The sequence below is a fragment of the Camelus ferus genome, chromosome 7 (assembly GCF_009834535.1).
Source record: "Camelus ferus isolate YT-003-E chromosome 7, BCGSAC_Cfer_1.0, whole genome shotgun sequence".
Taxonomy (NCBI): domain Eukaryota; kingdom Metazoa; phylum Chordata; class Mammalia; order Artiodactyla; family Camelidae; genus Camelus; species Camelus ferus.
The window spans coordinates 13,084,631-13,106,158 of record NC_045702.1 but is presented as its reverse complement, the minus strand read 5'-3'; the positions used below and the strand labels follow the sequence as shown (position 1 = coordinate 13,106,158).

The window sequence follows — 21,528 nt, the reverse complement described above, 5'->3', positions numbered from 1 at the left end:
TTATTCATTCTTTCCTTAATTCAGCAAATATTTATTGAATGCCTACTATTTGTTTCCAGATCTTGAGATCTGTCTCAGCCAGTCAATTAACCAAGACTCAGCTCAAGCATCATCCCCTTAGTGAAGCCTTTCCTAATCCCTCTTATCATTGGTAGAATTAGTTTGTACTATTAGTTTATATAATGTGTCTAAATTTGGGGTCTATAGTGAAGCATCATTCTGAACATTTGGAAATGAGGTTCAACAAATAACAGAATAAATCACCTCAAAAGAGAAAGAATGGTTCCCAGTCTCAGTGTGAAGATTCATGATAAAAACATGAAATGGTCTCCCCCACAACCACCACCAAGAAGTGTGCCTGAACTGTGCAATGGTGAAATCCCTATTATGGCCAGATTCTACAACTTTTCAGCCAATTTCAGCGATTAAAAGAGTTTCGTTTTGGTATTTCAGCTTTTATTCTGATATTTGGTGTTAAATACATTTTAATTTCAATTTCAAACTCGATTCAGTGCCTTCCTCCTCATTACCCTCCAGGCAGCCTAGATCTGTGCCTAGCTCTGGTGGCCTAGGAAGGAGAAAGGAAGTGGTGTTACACTATTTAACATTCATCCCCTCTTCCTTCTAGGTGTGTTAGGATGAGTAAGAGCTGGGGGAAAGGGCAAATGTCTCTTTAACTGGGCCAAGTTGCAGTCCATGTGGTTAGTCTCCAGTGCTGTTATTGCTCTTCGTCTGTCCGTGTGCTTCAAGAGGAGAGTGGTGGCCCCAATCTGCCCCCCTGACAAGGGGGCTGTCTTCAACACATGCTCCTAGGAAATAGCAATCTCTTGTGAGAAATTATGGGGAACAGAGTTTAGGAGGTGGGCTATATATCTTTGATTATTTACTACCTCATAATTAATTTGGTTTGGGTAAGGATCCAAATTTCTGTTTCCATTTATTTTTCTTCCAGCACTTGCTTATATTAGTACTTGGCAAAGGTAGTTGTAGAAAAGTGTTCTACTGAAATAGTAATGTTTAATTTGGCAAACCCTTTTCTCATTAGGAAGGCAAATCTAATAGCAATTGCATTTATCCATGGACACCAGTCTAAATGGATGTGCATCTGAAAATAAAGGATATGCAAAGGTTGAAAGGAAAGGGGTGGAGGAAGTTATATCATATATACAAACACACACACACACAGGTTGAAAGTAAAGTTATATCATGCAAGTGCTAACCAAAAGAAAGCCACCGTAGCAATGTTAAGAATAGAAAAAGTAAACTTTAAGGCAAAATCTTTGCCACAAATAGAAGGTCACTTCATAAAATTAAAAATATTCAATTCACTTGGAAAAGAAAATGCTTCTAGATTTGTATATGCACCATAAACATGACCTTAAAATATGACAGCAAAATTAACAGAATTACAAGGAGAAATAGACAAATCCATAATCATAGAGGAAGATTTTCACATTCCTTTTTCAGTAATAGCTAGAACAAGGCACCAAAAAATCAGTAAGGATATAGAATGTTTGGACAACATGATTAATAAACTTGAACACAAATAGACACAGCACCCAAATCAAGACCTTGTTAGGCCAGCTCCTTCCTCTTGTGGAAGAACACATATTTAGGGTCATGAGGTCTTTTCTTATCCACTCTTCCATTTGGTGCACATGTGCAAACAAAAGCAGAAAAAAAGTCTACACTATAGACCTGTTTCTACTTTACACCCAAGACTGTAACATATTTGAGCTCAAACCCTGAATATGTACATTGTAAGATTAATTTTCATCCATCCCTAATCCTGTCAGTTCAGTACTAGTACTATAGATTGTATCCTTTTCATTGCTTAATTTTGTGATTGACTTTGATAACTATCTTATTGTCTAAACATACAGCCCTTCCTGTTAGGATGTAGAAGTCAGAAGTTAGTTTTTAAGTTACAGGAATTTAGTTAATTCTGTCAATCTTATGGACAGGAATTAAGGGACTGTTCAGGAGCTCCAGACACATAGTTAAAAAAGTTTATGAGAAGAGCCTCAGATTTCAAGATGTGTGACATAAATATGTAAAGTTACTATGAAAAAAAATCTTGGGATTTCAATGTAATCAGTAATAATTATTCTGCAAACAAATGGTATATATTAAATGGGTATTTCTACTCTAAGACACACCACCTTTGGGAAAACAGTACTGCCACCTTAGGAGAAAGAGGAGTGACGTGATAACACTGAGAATGAGAAGGAGGATAAAGGAAGATCAGATAATTCCTAATTTTTTGAAGCAAATTTTTTCCTTTTAAAAATTTTTTTTAAATTTAAATTTTGGGGGGAAGTAATTAGGTTTATTTATGTACTTTAAAATTATTATTAATATATTATTATTATTATTTTCAGTGGAGGTACTAAACCAAGAACCCAGATTGAACCCAGAACCTTGTGCACTGTAAGCATGTACTCTACCACTGAGCTATACCCTCTCCTGATAATGCTTTTTTGGAAGAAGAATGTTTTTAATCCTTCTTTTCAACCTTCCATATATGTTTGGTCAGTTGTCCATACCAGAGCAATTTTTAATATTTTGTTGGAAAGTTGCCTGTAATAAGAAGTACTTAAAACTATAAAACAGCTTTCTTCTTTAAAGAATGAAACCAAGACTCAATCTGAAATATGCATTTTGCTATGCCATCATCTTTATTACATCAGATAGAACTCTTGTAATCAATATAGTACATAAAAATAAGTGAGGCAAAGACATTTGGAGGAATTCCATTTATTGTGGATGCATTTTCACAATATATATTTATTGCAGCGATCAATTATCAGTGAAAATATCAAGTGTTTATAAAATTTTTAGGAATGGCAGATTCACAGAACATGCTAGTCACCTTGAAGTTTTAAGTCTTAAAAAGATAACAAAGAGAATTGTAATCAAACAAGTAAACAAAGAATTTATTTTTCACAAACATTAAATCCAAACTGAACAAAAGTCTACCCTAAAACTTATTCCATCCAAATACTGGAATAAAAGTCAGGATCGATATATTCTCTTCTTAACTTTAGATTTTTTAGAAAAAATATATAATAGTGATCAGGAGAAGCTCTTACTCAAAAGTACAACAAAGCAATGTTATCTCACTATAGGCCTTGATTCAAACTTTGATCCATTTCAGTCCAATATGGGAGTCAGTGCTAACTCAGGCACTGCGTGTGAATTCTAGTTGATAGACTCATGTCTACTCTGTCATAAATGAGTGGATGACTTGTGCAGTTTTGGTGGCTTTCCTTTCTATGCCCAGGTGTGCTCAGAACTAGAGGATTCAACAACTCTACTGATATATGAGGAAAATAGACTTTGGAAGGCACTGGTCACTCCTCATACCAGCCCTGCCCTGGCCAACTCTCCCAGGGCAATGCTGTAGATTAGAAAAGAGTCATTTGGGAGGCTCCCTCATTATGGTAGGAACTGAGACTAAGACAATTTTGGTTAAGTCATGAGGTATAAGTTTATACAACTATACTATATGTGTATCTCTATGCTAGAACATATTGCCAAGACACTGGGGTACTCTTTTATCATCTATCATGAAGAATAGATGAACACTTATAAGCTAAAATAAGATCTACTATCTGGATTGTGTGTGTAAAAATGATGAGTTGATGGACTCTTGGGGAAAAAGGTAAAAGAAATAAAAATTACATGTATTTTTGAAAGTTCAACATATTATCAACTTATGGTAAGTACCAATGACTAATAAAGATAGAAGAGTTTAACTAAAAAGATGTTTCAGTATATCAAAGATGGATGTACTGTCATGATTCCTAAATACTGGCTTTTGCTCACTTTTCTTCTCTGCTTCCGGAGATTAGCCAAAGATGGTTTTAGTACACCTATGCATGGAATTCCAATCTGTACAATTTTGTCATTAAAATTCTTACCTTTAAATTTTAGAGATGGAAGAGACCTCAGGTATCATCTAAGCCAACCTATTGTGAACTTGGTTCTTAACAATGTAGTTTTGAGTGCACTTTGAGTTTGACCTAGATGGTAGATTTCGTACAATTCACACTGGACTTCAAGATTTCTTTTAATTATAAACTAAATACTATGTTTTATAGAAAATGTCAACTCATTGACACTTCTAATCTCTCTCTTTTTCTTATACGTTATCAGGCAATGAAAACATATCGATACCTATTCTGCCACGTCTCTATTGGCAAATATGAAATATTAACATAATACTGTGATTTTTAATTTTTAAAAAGCAGTGATATTGGCTAGTTACAGGGACATACTGCTAAATATAATAGCCTAGCACATAAAAAAGCTTTCTACCATTAGTGTGTTTGTATACGTGTATGCACATACATACATGATCAGGTCATCTTAAATGTGGTTCACTATTACTACCAAAGAAATCCACAAAGCAACCAACCTAAAGAAATCAGTACCACTGTCAGCTAACATCATAATCCAACTTTGATATTCATCAGCATGAAAAAAGTAATACCTTAACAGTATATCTTTTTTTTTTAAAGATAATCGTTATTGTAATATCTCAAATCTGAAATGGGTTACTTTCATTAAGTGTTATAATTGCCTACTAAGATAATTTCTTCCATGCTTTATTCTAAAGTGCAGAAACAACATGACTTCTGTATTTAAAAACAAAACAAACCCACTACGGTTCATTTTTCTGGAAACTGCACACATTCCTCAGGCAATTTTCAGCTAGAATCTTCTTTTGTTGACTTCCGATGTGGTTGGTATCACTATTCAGATACAGTTATGATGATCAGTAGAAAAGTCTCTATTTCACAGCATGGGTTTCTTTAGAAACAGGCTCCTGTGCAAAGGCAGTACTTTTACCATGAACATCTCTAGATTGTGACTATTAAATATAGTGATAATATACATGGGTTTACTGGGATAATGAAAAACAAAACAAAAGGAAATGAACCCAATTTAGTAAATCAACATAAATATAAAACAGAGCAAATTAGCCCTCTTCAATTGAGCTGGTCCAGCATCTTGAGTGGCTACTTTGGTTCTTTCTTGACTGTCTCAAACCTGCTAAGAGAAGAGAGCTTTAAATTGGCAGGCCACGGTGTTTCAGCCAGACATTTGTGTTAGAATAAAAATAAAAGAATGATAATATGGCAGGAATACATTTTAATGAAAGGGAGGATGACTGTTGGCATTCTATTCAAACATGCTCCCCTTCTTTCAGTCTATCCTTTCTTCTATTGGTTTTTTAGTTTTCCTCTTTCTTTCTTCTTTGTATTCTCCTTTCCATATCTTGATCTTGAGCTTTGCTCACAGCATTCAGAATCAGAGAGGTATTTTTTAAGCTCTACTATAAGGGCCAGGAATCTACAATGTGCATCCCAGGACAGGCACACATGACTGAATGGCTCAGACTTGGCCACGTCAAAGAGCGATGGAATACGTTATCTTTTGTCTTCTCCTACTTTTTATTTCCTACCTCCTATCTTACACCCCTACCCTTGAAACGAATCTGACTCATGGTCTTATTTGTATACCATTTCTTTTCCTCAGCTAGCTGCTAAAATCCTTGATGAGGTATTCACAAATATTCAAGTGTTGTGAATCAGCATTTTCAAATGTGTAGTTTCATTTCAAAGAAATTACTGCATGACATATGGTGGTTTGACATTTTGGACCAAAGGAGTACTTTCTCTGCTACCTCATGAACTCAGCTCTGGGACTGCTGGTTATGTTATTATCATTATTAGCGTAGAAAGAGTTTCATGGTATAGACTGAGGAGGAGAGGGTGTGTGTGTATGACATCTCACCCCGTCACCATCCCACTTTGTACCACATGTTGCACAATTCCAGGCAGTACCATTCGTGTTGTTTTGAATGTGAGTGGTGTTCTCTGAGTCCTACCATTCCAGATCATATGTTTACTTCCCGGAACTCTGGCTCAGAGGAACACTGTCCAGAGGGGATCTATTAAACCTGTAATAATGGTCTATGGACAGCTGACATCCCCTACCAGAAAGGAGACTGTATAAACATTTGGACTGTCATTTTTGAATGGTCACAGACTTATGCTAAAAGAGTCATAATGACGTAGGCTAAGAAAATTCATTTTTTTGTTTAAAAAAAAGCTAAAAAACAATTCCCATATCACTTCCATCAGGAGAAAATTATACAAGGAAATTTAGAACTTATATTTTCTGCCAAATATGTAATCCTCAAAAATAAAAAAAAAGCAGCATATATAACGATTAAGAATACAGGCTCAGATCAGACTGCCTGAGTTTCAATCCAGGCTTTGCTACTTATTTGCTGTGTGGCTTTGAGAAAGTTACCTAATCTTTCTGTGCCCCATCTTCCTCAGATCTAAATGTGGATAATAACAATACCCACTTCACATGGTGGCTGGATGGTCACATGAGATAACGTAGGTTGAGAAGGTAGAACAGGGTCTTGTATTTGGTGGATGCTTATTAAATGTTAGTGGTTTGTAGTGATGATAATTATTACTAGGTACTTTTAATATATTTAGCAATTTTTAAAAAACTTATTTAAAAGTCACTTTAAGAAGAGAGGCTGGGCTAGTGGATTTAATTGGAATATAAGAACAATTAAGAACTGATAGAGAAGATGGAGTAACACATTCAGGCAGCTGCACCAGGCTTAACAGCACATACAAAGTAGGAAAGAGGAAGCAACTCTCTTCCTTCAGTGAGTTTTTGTGATTCTTCAGTTAGTTGCCTTGAGGTGTCCTTCAGTTCCGAGTTTGCTTAATAGGTGCTTCTGTCTCTCAAGTTCTACATCAACTATTCTAGTCTTACTGATAACTGGTTTCTCTTTTCAATTTTTCCTCTATCAAGGGAGAAGGCCGGAATTATTAATTGAATGGGGAAAGGCTACAGTTAGGAGTTGAGTTAGTTCCCTGTACAACAAGGTGTCCTATTTTTAGTTTGTGCATCGTTTAGATATTGTCCAGAGGCCCCTTTATGAAGAATGAGCACACCCTTTGAACAGACGACCAAAAAAGACAAATCCAAGCAATCCTAGCCATTAGTTTACACAGGGTAGCAAATTTTGCCTAATTTTTAAGTATTATTTTAATTTTTTTGTCATATCAGCCTTGAGTCCTAGGCTGCTGGCAACGTAAGCCCTTAGAAACGTTTCGGAAAGCTGCTTTGAAACCACTCAGGGAGATAGACGTTTTTCCTTACATGATCAGCAAATCCTAATTTCCAAGCCTGGACCTTTTAAGGAAATGCAGACCATGCTCATACCACACAGCTTTCTGCTGTCAACACTCCTATCACTATGGTGTTTCCAGCAGGTCTTACTGGGAACCATTCCACGGATCTGGCTATTTGTGGTGTATGACTGACTGGCCATGCTGAAGGCTCCGTGACTTTGCCTTTCACTGCACCACATGCAGGTCTTTAGAAACTGATGGCTACCCAAGCGAGACTCTGGATCAATGCTACTTCTCATGTGGCCCTGGGACATCATCCTGCAGGATATGGCAGGAAAAGAACCTACGAAAAACAAACCTCCCGGTAGGTTACCTTAGTTGGGGAAGTGACCTTGTCCACGGATTGCTTTTCCCAGAGGTTCCGCTTGCCAGATACGTCTCCTGGCCTCAAATCCTAAAGAAGAGAAAGCAGAAAAAATTGAGTGGCCCTTTATATTTTCTGGCCAGGTCTAAATACATCACCGTATCTGTTGTTTGTCTGAATCAATTTCTTGTTTAATACACTTTATCCTAGTGATCTGAAATGGATGGAACCAAAAGGATTGTTAGCCGTTGTTTATTTTTATACAGACCCTGAACTGTGTTATAAGAACAGGCTGGAACTATCCAACATTCAGGTCCTGTCACTGATGGACTTACTGTTTACTGATCAGCAAAACTGGAATATAAGCATATTTAAGACAAGGTAGCCTGTTTTTAAGGTAGCCTTCTATGTTCTTAGAAGTGAATAGAGCGTAGGTTAGTTTTCAATACTTTTCAGGGGGTTGGATGAGCATTTCACTCCTCACCGATGAACTTTCTTTTCGTGTCCTGCCCGCATGACTTATTTCATAGCAGCCTGACTTCTAATGGACAATACTGCATTTCTTTGTCTGAGGACTTCCTCCGGCTGCAGGTGCCCACTCCGCCCACCCAGGAGGTAGGCTGGAAGTTCAGAGAGTTAACATCCCCAGGAGCAATACTCAACCACTCATCCGTGAGATTTGGTACAAGGATATTTTTCTGACTCACTCATGACTCAGGTAGGATGATAACACGGAAGCACGTGTTTAATGGTGGCTTCCGGAGTTTCCCCAGCAGGACTGAGTTTAATAGCCCATGTAGTGACTTGCTTAACAACATTCTTTATTGGCTGCCTCCTTTTTCTACCTTGCTTCCTATAGTGTTATCTTCATGTCCTAGGTAAACTACTTGCGCACGAACCACTATTTTAGAATTTGCTTCTGGGCAGCCCAAACTAGGACATTTTTCTAATTGCATTTTCCTCAGACTAAAACCCTTTTATGTTTCCGGAGGAGCAAGCTGGTAATTCAGAAGTGTATCAGCAGACCCTAACCCCATGAAAGTAAACATTCACTACAAACTGTACCCATAAGAGAAACTGACAGTTGATGACATATGTGAGAACATGTGAAAATCTTGGGAAGAAAACACTAAAATAGGATCGATAACAGCTATTTATCTTTGATTCTTTATTTACTGCCTCATAATTAACTTGGTTTGGATAAAGATCCGAATTTGTTTCCATTTACTTTTCTTCCAGCACTTGCTTATATTAGTACTTGGCAAAGGTAGTTTGTAGAAAATAGAAATGTTTTACTGAAATAGTAATGTTTATCTTGGCAAACCCTTTTCTCATTAGGAAGGCAAATCTAATAGCAACTGCATTTATCCATGGACACCAGTCTAAATGGACATTAAAAAAAATAGATACCATGGAGGTTGCAACTCTGAAAATGCATTGGCTAAATGGTACTATGTGAAGCATTTCAGATTTGCCTTAATCTTGCTGAATTTCTGAATTTCCGTGGCATAGATTCATGATATTCTACTAGAGAGTTACACCTATTTAACTTGGAACCAGTAAGCAACAAATCAGATTGTTTTTGAAGAATTCCACTACATATGCCAATGCAGGCAGAAGCTGCCAAATTGTCTGGAAGACTGTTTTAAAAATTTGGAAACTACAATTAGGAACATGCTAATGGAAGCTCTGGAAAGTGGCTATTACCACTTTATTTATTTGATTCCTATAAGACAAATATTTTTCTTTCACATAAATACTCTTCTACTGAAGAAAATGAATTGTATTTCATTTAAGTCCTGCCTATGAATCTTCTGAGATCACTTTAAGAGTTTAAAGAGTCCATTTTAAGAAAGTATTAACATCCAAGGGGTAAGTTGGCATTTTAAATCAAATGGGAAATATAAATGAAATTACCTGACCAGACTACATTTTAGAGAAAGACCCACTCCGGAAGAAGAGGGAGAAATGAAGGCAGGGAAGCAGGTTTCCAATCAACCAGAGATCAAAGAATGAAGAAGAGAATTCAGCTGAGAAAGATAAGTTTTTTTTTAAACAACAAAAAAAGATATATTAGCATTTTAATTGCTGTGTAGAATATGTAGTTTACACACAAAGAACAGACAAACCAGATACAACAGACATACTCAGAAAGGAATTCCAGTTCCAAAGTTGTACTGAAGTCCTATAACTTCTGTCCACAAATAGCAATAGATGCCCCAGTAAAGAATCAGGTGTAAATCAATGTTTAACTTTAAATAAGTGATTCATTTTCAGAGACCCCAAATAATACTGATTTGACAAAGTTTTGAGCACTTTTAATTATATGAAAATTATTACATAATGAGTAGTAGAGGATGGTTTCACAGAATTTTAGACGTGAACACTAATACTGTGGATTACTCTTTTCCTTCTTCTTGAGGTTTTAGTGGGTGAGTACCATTTTGGTGAAAGAATTTCCCTCTGATTTTTCCTTAATGGCCACATGCCACACATCTGCAAACAAACCTAGGTTTTTTCCCCTCCACCCATATGTGCCAAGGAAAATAAACAAGGGGCTGAGAATAAATCACCTCTGGTTCTAAATCAGAAGGGGGCCTTTAGGAGCCCCTTTTTGCTGTTGGCTTTAGGTAACCCTCTGATATCCTGGGCTCAGGATCAGTCTGACCAGAGACCCAAGGGTGTCACACTCACATGCCTGCCATGAAGGGCCAGGCTGGAAACACAAATGCCTAAAGAAGTTCAGTGTAAGAAAATTAAAAAAAAAAAAAAAGGAACCAACAATTAAAGAGTACCTGCCTTCAAACCTCAAAAATGTGTTCAAATTATAATTTAAAAAAGGAAAATAAAGCATGATGGCCCTGACTACACAGATCTTAGCTGCAGGCCACCAGTGTGAGACCCTCTAGACAAGCCCTAGACAAAATTCTTGCTTGATCTGCCTTTCTAAGCTGCCTTCCTGGACTTAACTTTTTGCCGGACAAGTCTTATGTATCTGCAGGATCCTTTAGTCTTTTCCTCAGTTTGAACCTTTTCACTTCTTTTCTGTTGGAGCCATGGTTTCTGTGAGTTATGCTCCTGCTTTGTTGGGCTCCAAGTTACGGTTTCTTCCCAGGAGATTGCCACATTGCTATTCACGGTATGGCATGTTGCTGGGTCTACTATCCCTGCGATGTGCAAAAGCTGAAAGTTGCTTATTAAGTACACTCAAACTAGCCTTTTATTTACAACATCAATTACATACTGCTTTCTTTTGATCTGACCTTTATTCAGGAAGCCACACTAGTCAACAAAATCCAGTGGGATGTGGGAAAAAGAGATCGTTGTACTGTATACTAATTGCCACATTCTTCTTTCCTTTTCCTCTCAACCCTCTAGCAGATGGTGTAGCAAATTATTTACTAAATAGTAGATAAAGCAGGCAATGATTTTGTAATTTCCCTGTAATGTTTTTTTGTCCTGCCATTTTTAGGAGGCCAAAAATAACCCCAGAAAACAGGGCTTTTTGTGGAAACCTTGACACAGTTATACCTATTGTAATAATAACTGAATTGAATCTTTTAACACTCTTATTAGGATGACATAGATGATGATACACTTATCAGCTAGAAGAGTATGGGTCAAGTCTTGGACCAGCTATATGAGTATAATCTCGTATAGAAATGAAATTGGTCGCAAATACATGTGAAAAAGTGACTGTCTTCTTTAGCAATGTGCCGTACGCATCAAAGAAGAAAAACTTATACTTTTTTCTCTTTATCTTTGCTATCGTGAGAGATCTTCAGTGGGTCCACGAACTTTTAGAACTTGTATTATATGCATCTTTTGGGGGAGAGGGTTCTTAGAGTTCATTAGGTTTTCAAAGGGGTTCATAATTCAAGAGGGTTAACAATCACTGGTCTGGAACCACAAAACTTTATATAAATTGCTATTTAAAAAACTAATTCCTACTCTTTATGTCACCTTGGGTGCTGGGGAAACTTGAGGCACCAAAGATCACAAATCTTTTGGGTATGATCCCTTGCCTCAACTGTCTCCTTTTATAGGCCCCCTTTCCTATGTCTACTGGGAGAGGGAAAAAGATTTTTTTCCAATATATTAAGATTTTCCAATTGTAAATTGGGTTTACATTAGTTTTACACCTCTTGTGAGGCCCTTATATAAAGAATCTCGGATTGAATATTAATTGACTACAGGGAATTGTACCCAAGAAGAGTATGGAAATATTTCCATTTTTTATTTTTTTCTTCTTAAATTGGAAAAGTGATAAACTTTAGTGACTTTGGAGATAAACAGGGAGCCACTGGATGCACTTAAATGCTCAATGGTGCAGAAGCCTGGGGTTTGGAAAGCTTTTCTTCTACCCCTGGAATGGGGTGGTTCTGACAATTGAGTCTTTGCTGCCTTGGACACCAATATATGTATAAAAGCCAACTCAACAGGGAAAGCTCACCACTATACAGTAGGGGGCTTAATAAGGTTTTTGATTATAATGATAAATGCAAGGCAACTATCATATACATTTAATGAAAAGGTTAAAATAATTTTTTATAGTAAGATAGTCATGCTTAGTAAGAAAATTTTAGATTTCCAAAAATAACATTTATAACCAGTTTTTATAGTTTCTAATTTTACTGATTTTTTTATTCACTTTCCTTTGGAGGTATTGACAATAAAATTACAGCAATTATTTCAACAACTACCCAATAACTGTATTTTTGTGTTGAGTTACAGAAATTAAGCAAATTAGAGAATATGGATTCAAAATAGCCAACATACACATTCTTTTGGGAATAAGTCTAGGGCTGCTCTTGACACAGAAATGGCCAAGATAATTTGACATTTTAATTTCCAAATTCCTAGCTATAATTTATAGAATAAAAGCTAAGTGTGCAGACCAGTTAAGAATATAAATTTGGACTGCCTCAACCTCTGGCCAACTACTACTCTCAGTGTGGAGAGGTGATGATGGTTCCATTTTACCCTCTGGGTAATTACAGTGCAGCTGCTCAGAACTGTTCTGTCTAAATCTGAACCCCTCCTCGTTTGTTATTCAGCAGTGACAGCCAAGAGCAGGAGCCCTGTTTTTCCCAAGCAAATAGACCACAACAGCCTGTTTTCTTCTAATGCTAGAAGCTGAGAGAGCAAAGAAATTCAGAAAAACCTGGAGCTACTTACAGAAGGTTTGGGAGCAGGTGACTTGTTTCCATCTGGGGTTTTAGTTAGCCATTCATTGATGCGGCTGGAAACGCCCACCTTCAAGCCAGCAGTTTCCTACAAAGAGTCAATCATCCAGCATTAAAGGGAAAAAACCCAAAAACACTACCTGGAAAAAAATCTTCAAAGCAACCTCAAAATGCTATTGAGTATTATTTCACATAACACTGATCAATTATTGAACATTATATTGAATATTCTGAGGCAAAAAAACCCCTTAAACCTGATATTTAAAGGATATGTTGTCTGGTTTTCTTTCCCTCTCTGCTATTAGCTTCAGGAACATATTCTCTCTGCGCTTGCTTTTGTGGTCATTGCAAAAGAAAGTAAGAATTACGCCTTCTTCACTGCTTTTATAATTAACTAGTGTGATTCCTTAAAAAAAAAGAAAAAAAGAAAGAAAGAAAGGAAGGAAGGAAGGAAGGAAGGAAGGAAGGAAGGAAGGAAGGAAGGAAGGAAGGAAGGAAGGAAGAAAGAAGGAAAGCCAACCTCCAAAATGCAGAGACAGCAACCCTCTCCGCTCACCTTATTTGGTGCGCCTGGTGCCGAGGGGGATGAGAACACACTGCCTTTCTCCCACATGCTCTTGATGTTGCGGACACCTTCAGCAGGAACAGGAAGGTCCGAGGCTGCTGGCTTCGCAGGTTTTGCAGTTTTTGTTCCCTGAAGTGTGTGAATTATTTTTAGGATTGGTGCTGATATGTTTGTTTCCATAAAATTACAGTGAGCTTGTCTTCCTCAACATTATCACTGAAAAATTCGTTGTGTAAACACCTTCACCAAAAATGAGTCATAATTTCTGCAGCAAAGGTATATGCTAATGACATATATACCTCAAAATAAATCATTATATCTGCTTCAGAGGATCTTTCAAAAGTGAAATATGCTTTTTATTGGGACACCACTTATTGTTAAGGTGATATTCGACTGCATTTCTTCAACAGATACTTCTTGAGCGCCTACTGTGTGCAGGGCACCGTGCTAGGCTCTGGGAACGTGGTTGTACTCAAAGACGGTCTGACATTTTAATAGGAGAGACAGTAACCAGTTATACAGTATTTACTTCACATTGCAAGAAGTGCTATGAAAGATGTGTGATGCTGTAAGCATGCCGAAAAAGCACACAATAGGACAATGGTACTTAGTTTAGGTGGGGCAAAGAAGGCTACTCTGAGGACGTGACATTTAAAGCCAGACCTGATGGAAGACTTGGAGGTGGCTTGGTGAAGGAACAAACCCCATTCCGTGCAGAGCAAACAGCATATGCCAAGGACTGAAGACAGGGCTGCACTAAAAGACTGAAGGACTGAGAGACCACTGATGGAGAATATACTGGAAGGAGGAATGAATGGGGATTAAAAAAAAAGGTGTGCATTTGAGATACTTTTCCAGCAGTAGTGACTGGCATACTACTGAGTCATGCAGTTCCTCTCCTGGTCCTGCTTTGGGGACCACAGTCCTCACAGTCTTGGCTTCATTAACCCTTTAGAGCTATGATCAATTCAACCACAGGAAACAACTATCTGTGACTTGTCTTATATTTCAGTGGACATTTAATCTTGGGAAAATCACCTCTTGAGCGTTAGGACTTGGTTATTCATTTGATAAGTTATCCAGAACCGCTCTATTTCTTATTCTCTCTTATCATTCGTTTACGATCTATTTTACAGTGTCTCCTCTCTGCAGTATAAAGGAGAGGAGAAAATCAAATAAACTGATCCAACTACTTCATAGCAGGCACCTAAAACCATTGACTAACGTCTACACAAAGGAGAGAAAAAACAAGATCACATCTTGATCATGGACCCTGCGCTCTTAGTGCTTTGGTACTTAGAAATATTTCCAAGTAGAGTAAAACCCCTTGGTCATTTGGGTGGAAAAAAAAGTTGGGTTAGACAGAAGCATAAAGCTATCATTCTTCAAATATAAAATAATCAATTTGAATTGATGATGATTAAATTATGGCTGGCTTTACAGTCTTTATATTAATTTATACTACTAATTTATTTGATAATAAAAATTTTTATAGAAAAGAAGATTAACCAAAGTTTTAAGGGATCTGTTTAAACTACATATGGAAACACATTTTATAAGGAATTAAGAATACTGAAGAGAGGAGAGTATAGCTCAAGTGGTAGAGTGCGTGCTTAGCATGCATGAGGTCCTGGGTTCAGTCCCCAGTAGCTCCTCTAAGAATAAATAAATAAATAAACAGAATTATCTCCCCTCACCAAAAAAGAAATTAAAAAAAGAATACTGAAGATATACTTGTAAACATATAAATAATATAAGAATAAAACCATTCTTTAAAGATAACACCTTCATTAAAGAATACTCAGGCTGAAAATAGTAAACAATAATTTACCTAAAATTCTTCTATAATTTATCTTTATTAGTGTTTTCTCTATAACTAGTTCAAATATAATAAAGCATCATTAACATGGTAACACTATTGGACTTGATTATTGTCCTAAGTGTTTCTATGATTATATAATCAGGGTCGATTTTGGTTTGACCGTAACTCTGAGGACATCTCTCACCTCAATTGCACTGGTGTATTGCTCCAGTCTGCTGTCAATCTTGGAGACTACTGCAGCTTGATGAGTTGATTTGACCCCACTGCTAAGTAAATCAACACAAACATACATCCACAAAAATATGAGAGAGAATTTTTCCATATATATAATGGCTGATGATTCTTAATTGAACAATCAACCATATTTACCTTTTCTGGACAGACTTATTCAAAAATTCTGCTCGCTCTTCTATCTAGGAATTAAAAAAAATAAAACCAGTTAATATTTTCAGTTTATAAACAGTGTTTCTCAGCCCATACTACTGCCTTCCCTGAACTTCTTGAATAAAAGCACCAAAGAGTGTCAAAGAGTATGAGGGTGCTATACACAGCACCTCTGCTAGAGAGGAAACCTACATGTAAGGTGCCTGATAATGAGATTTGGGAGATGAAGGTAGGACTGGCAGAAGACAGAGAAATATGAAGTTCTGGAGGCAAATTAAAGCCTAGACAAAATGGAATAAAATGTCTCTGAAATAATATAAATCAATAGCAAAATAATTACATTTCAAGACTATAAGTTTTTTTTGCTTTCTGATATACTTTAAATTTTTTTTCATTTTTTAATTGAGGTATCAATGACATGTAACATTACATTAGTTTTACGTATACAATAGAATGATTCGATATTTGTATATATAAGAAAGACAACCAGGAGCTGTGAACTATTCACTTACTGCTTAGCCTGATTTCCTAATTTCTGAACTTAACTTGCCTCTCATGAAGGCCCTAGTAATACAAGTGGGAAACAAGGAAATAAACCCAGAAATACACTGATGGGTGGTGGTTCAGTCGTCTTTAATAAATTCTTTTGTTTTTAAAGCTAGAAACATCTTTTTGCTACAATTAAAGCTGCTAAATCAAACATTATATTTTACTGGGAGTGCACCACTCAAATCCAGATGTTCTTAGTAAGTCAGAAAACATTTGTTGACTCCTGATACCCAACTCCAGGCTAGTAATATCCTCTGCCACACATCATCTATCAATATCAGCAAATAGCAAAAATCTTTGCATGCAACTGTAAGTGTGAAGCACCCAGGTGCTGAAAGGGTCCATTTTCTGTCCTGTTCAGGGCAGCCAAAGAATCTTCTAGACTACAGTTAACCCTGGGCTATTGCCATTGAGTTTCCCTTACAGTCTTTAAGATGTCAGTGGCTTTTTCTGGACTGGACTGGCCTGGGACTCATGGGTTATTAGTAAACACCCATTAGCTTTTTGGGAAACATGCTTCACTCCCAATAGCAGTTGAATAATACTTTTATAGATGTGCATGAGGGCACTTCATCCTTTCCAATGATTTCTTACAAAGATAAAATCAAATTCTTTAAAAATAAAACTTTATGCAAAAAAGTGCTTATAGGTATACTTAAGTTTATGAGATATAAAGGGTCTTACATCTTGGCTTTTTTTTTTTTCCTGATTTTAATATGAAATTAGAAGTGCATTTCTGGACAGTTGAATGAGGTGAAATACATTGGAACCACGCAATGCATTGGCGCTTTTACTATCATTCATCTATCTATTCTACTTTTAACCCTGCCAGTCTGTCAGTCAACCAACCAACCAATAAATTGTATGTTGAATACCTAATATAAAGATGAACAGCCAACGATGTATAAACAGGGTTCCAATTCTTTAAGGAGTCAGTAGGGGAGACTAGTAGAACATAACAATGAAATTTTAAAAATTCAATGGTAGGTGCCATATTAAAGATAAGAAAATGAGTGGGCTGGAAAAAGCTTTTCAGACGTTGTGGTATTTGAGCTGAGATTTGTAGTTTATACTTTACACAGGTCTATAAATGAGTTTATGAAAGTGAGGGGGGCAGTGCATGAGTTAGAGGGGAGAGGACATTTCTAGCAGAGCAAACACACGTGCAGATGTTCACTGTCGGGGAGGGACAGTGGGGAGGGGAGGCAGAGATGAGATCTGTTCTTCGTAGCACTTCCAGCATCAACTTAACCTTGGCCATCACATTTATTCAAATTACAGTCGCCCAGACTCTGACTTCTCCTTTTATATCTATAATATCCAATACAGCTTGACTTCATTATCACATTTTGTCAGGACTTACCATCCATTACTGAGGGACTCTTGTCGGAAAATTCCTGCACTTAGTGACCCTGGGCAACGTAACAATTTGTACAAAATTTGTAAATTAAATGTTCTGTGTAAGGAGTTTAAAGGGGGAAATTGGTTCTTCTGAGGACCAAGAAATGGCAGTGTTGTCCTGATAAAATTCAGGGGGAAAATATGACACATTTTAGCAAACTGGCACTCTCCTTACTCCGTGCTCCCTCCACTGATAATGTATGAGAACAATAATAATAGAAACAAAATTCTAAACTGAATTTACTTAAAACTTATTCTTTGCATGTCTTATGTAAGAAACAAATCATTCACTGTTAGCATAATTTAACATGAGAAACCAGGTTCACAGCTTCTCAGACAAGGAGTAAAAGTCATGAGAAATTAACAAAATACACTAGGGGGTAATATTTTGGGGTCAAATATCAAATGATTTTCGTCTCACTGACATTCGACAATGTTAGCATTTGGCCATTTATAAATGCTGCAGGGCCAAGAGTGTCAAGAGTTACAAGAATTCAATTGTGGAACATGAAATCTAGACCTAAAATGAGCCACGGCAGGTTCCTCAAGGCACATGCTACACAGAAAATCACTAGATTGTCTGTTCCCGACAGCATGTCTCTGTTACAGAGAAATTTAAGATGTTTTGCTTTCTTTTTTATAGATCAACTTTAATTGATTGCTCACACCTGTCTCTCTACCAGAGTGAGCAGATAGATGGTTTCCTGGGAACCCAGGAGTCCGGTGGATGGAAGCACTAGAGAAAGAAGTTGGAAAACTTGGTAGAGAGATGTTTGGAGGAGGAGGATGGGTTGCAGTGTCTTCTAAAAAAAAACAAAAAAAGAGTAGAAATGAGAAGTCTAGATGACTACTACTTTCCTCATGTTCCCAAGACAGTTCAAGGACAGCTTAGCTTGGGTGCCATTTTTAAGGAAGGTTGAAAGAGAGAACGTGGTTTTCTTTGATTACTGATAAGCCAAGTGATTACTGATAAGCCAAGAACAAAAGGACCCGGGCGGGGGTGGAGCTGGTGGCTTCACAGAGATGGTCTGAACTGAGTGGGGTTTGCCTTTCTGCTTTCTCCGACTGCAGGGGAAAGTCAACTATGGCCCACTTGTCCATGTTTTCCACCCAGCCCTCAAGCTGAGAACATTTTACATTGCTAAATGCTTGGAAAAAAAATCAAAAGAAGAATACTTTGTGATGTAGGAAAATCTTATGAAATTCAAATTTCAGTGTCCATGCATGAAGCTCACCTAGTCCACAAAGCCTCTGTCTGTCCTGCTGCACGCACTGAGCTGGCAGCCTGCATCTCATTACCTCTGTAATTCCTGGACTCTCCTGAGATGGATGATTACATGAGTGCCCTAGTGGCAGTGACCTCACTCAGTGCTTCTCTCCTTCACAGTAGAGAGCACACATTACATTCATTACAAACATCAACTATTAAATAAGAAAAACCCCTTCTGGCTTAGTTTGGACTCCCCCTGAAGCAGCCCTAGAGACTGGAGGGTTCAAGTATAAGGAGTTTATTTGGGAGGTGTTAGAACTATGGTGGACGGGGACCCGGACCATCAGTAAAGACTGAGTGAAGCTATCTAGGGATAAAACGTACTGTTTTTCACCTGAAACAGGTAATCACTGTAAAGTGTAAGTAACTGGCTTCCGGTTGATTCAGTGTGCCACGTTAGACTACACACACACTGACAGATTCACATGCGCATATTAACTAGCTGGAGCCTGGCTGTGATTCTATACTGGCTGTGCTCACTGTCTGTGCTTGGTAATCTAGCTACGTTGATGGAAAATGAGAGTGAAATAAAAAAAAGTTCCAATCTCTGAAGGGCCATTCATTCATGTATTCATTCATTAAATACTTACTGAGTATCTTCCCTGTGCCAGGTTCTCAAACCATGTTAACCATATAAGCAAAAAACATATTTGGAAATAATGGCTGATCATTGATAATCATACTTTCTTGAGTCTGCACTCTTGTCCCTCCATCTCAGCCATCCCATCACCTCCCTGGCTCACTCCTTCCTGCTTGTTCTCTTTTCTCTGGGCAGCACTTCCGCCTGACATCTCGAGGAGCTATGCTCCATGAAGGCAGGAGCCACGCCAAGCTCATCCTGGCAAAGGAGCCTATCCAAGTCACATTTCCTCTCCTCCCATGGTAACAGCTTTAAAATTTGACCTGTGCCATTTCCAGCTGCCCTGCTCTTAATAATGACAATGGAAAAAATGAACATTAGCATGAAAAGTAACTTAAATCTTTACATCTGCCCACTTCATAAACTTGAAATGTTTCCATTTTTAATTGCTCAAAGCAGCGAGGCACACAGAGAACATGGGTCAGTGAGATGCAGAGATCATCACCAAAGATCATTTAAATGTATACCAAAGATCTGACAAACAGCAGACACCAGTCTCTCCACCTTATTCCTCTCCTTTCCTTATCTTGAAAACAAAAAGAAGCTGAAACTGCTGAAAGAAGGAGCAAAAAGATAAATGAAGCAAAGGCTCTGATACAATCAGTATTATTCAATACTAAATGAGGGGCTAAAATCCAGTTTCTGTTATATTATAATGGATGTATTATGGGAAGGTTTTCTGGGGAAAAATACCTTGAGAGATGAACCTTTGGGGGTGAAACATTTGAAGGGCTTCTTGTCATCTGATAAGCCATCTTCCGGCATCTTCTGGCGTTTCTCAGCAGCTTCTGCCCTTCGCCTTTCAATCTCTTCCTTTAGCCTCCTCTTCTCTTCCTAAGAGAGAAAGAACAAATAACAAGGATGTCAACATCAGCTTCAAGCCAAAAGGAAAAGAGTGCTGTAGGGGAAAAGCACAGTCCCAGAGGAGAAAGACCCAGGTTCCAGAAAGGATGCTATCCATCCCTTCTTCAAGGGCAGCACAGGAGATTAAGCCTGAGCTCACTAGTCCAACTGCCGATGTGCCCTCTGTTGCTGCCCCTTCCCAGCTGTGCAATCTTGGCCTCCTACCTGTCTGCTCTGTGCCTCAGTTTCTCCATTTGTAAAATGGGGATAATAACAGTATCCACTGATGAGGGCTATAAGGAGGACTAAATGAGAACGCCTCTGTAAAATGTTTAGATCAGTGCTCAGTGTGATGATCACCACTGTCATCACCGTCTGTCAAGGCATCTGACACTGCGCTTGCATTGTGTGTCTGTAAAATAAACATCTCTTCCACTTACTTCCCAGGACAGCTGTGAAGACAAATGAGATGATTTATGTGCGGAGTCATACGCATGTAACGGACTCTATTTACCAAACTGTACAAGAGATCATGTCATGGTTGTCCCCATCTCAGTTGAGTACATTATTTCAGATGGTCTGACGAAACTGGAAGGGTGTAAATACTACACCCTTGTGGTGAAATCACAGATGTTTACAGTCTGTCTCATTAACCCCTCTGTGCCTTCATTCCTGGCCTAGAATACTCTGTTCTGTCCTCTATCAGGCAAAAATTCAGAGCTCTCAATCATCCTCTGCGAACAACTTTCTGAGAGATCTATGTACTCTTTTGTAGTTTTTAAACCGGATGTCCCCAAGCAGAGACTGGATGTTCATCTGTCAGAGGGTGTTGCAGAAAGATCCTGGGAGTTATGGACCGAATGTTTGTGCCCCCCCCCAAGTTCCTATGTTGAAATCCTAACCCCCAAAGTGATGGTATTAACAGGAGGGGTTTGGGGAGGTGATCAGGTCATGAGAATGGAACCTTCATGAATGGAATTAGTACCCTTACAAAAGAGGCCCCAGAGAGCACTCTGGGCCCTGCTGCCCTGTGAGGACACAGTGAGAAGCCGCCGTCTCTGAACAGGGAAGTGACGCCTCACCAGACACAGTATTTGCTGGCACTTTGATCTCGGACTTCCCAGCCTCAGAACTGTGAAAAATAAATTTCTGTTGCTTATCAGCTACCCAGTCTACTGTAATTTGTTACAGCAGCCCGAACTAAGACACTGTGTTTGGTAGGAGGTTAGACCAAATAACCTCCTAGGTCCAATTAGGTTCCAGGAGTTTATGTTTCTCTTCTGTCTTCACTGATACTCTGCTCCTCTGCATACGAATAACAACAGTGACAGC

The 21,528-nt window shown here is 38.0% G+C and overlaps 1 protein-coding gene across 14 annotated transcripts in view; it reads right to left on the bottom strand.

Moving 5' to 3' along the window:
* Positions 1–2,655: 2,655 nt before the first annotated feature.
* Positions 2,656–21,528, bottom strand: part of CALD1 (caldesmon 1) — a 176,696-nt gene continuing 157,823 nt past the window's right edge. For 8 of the 14 annotated variants that reach the window (XM_032483393.1, XM_032483392.1, XM_014566834.2 and 5 more), the window contains 7 exons: positions 20,047–20,187; positions 15,479–15,522; positions 15,294–15,375; positions 13,279–13,416; positions 12,715–12,810; positions 7,546–7,626; positions 2,656–5,058 (listed from right to left, as the gene is read on the bottom strand). In XM_032483393.1, coding sequence (XP_032339284.1) covers positions 5,050–5,058; positions 7,546–7,626; positions 12,715–12,810; positions 13,279–13,416; positions 15,294–15,375; positions 15,479–15,522; positions 20,047–20,187 — 591 coding nt within the window. In that variant the 3' untranslated portion in view covers positions 2,656–5,049. The remainder of the gene's footprint in view (positions 5,059–7,545; positions 7,627–12,714; positions 12,811–13,278; positions 13,417–15,293; positions 15,376–15,478; positions 15,523–20,046; positions 20,188–21,528) is intronic. The other 6 variants (XM_032483399.1, XM_032483397.1, XM_032483390.1 and 3 more) reach the window with 3 other exon arrangements.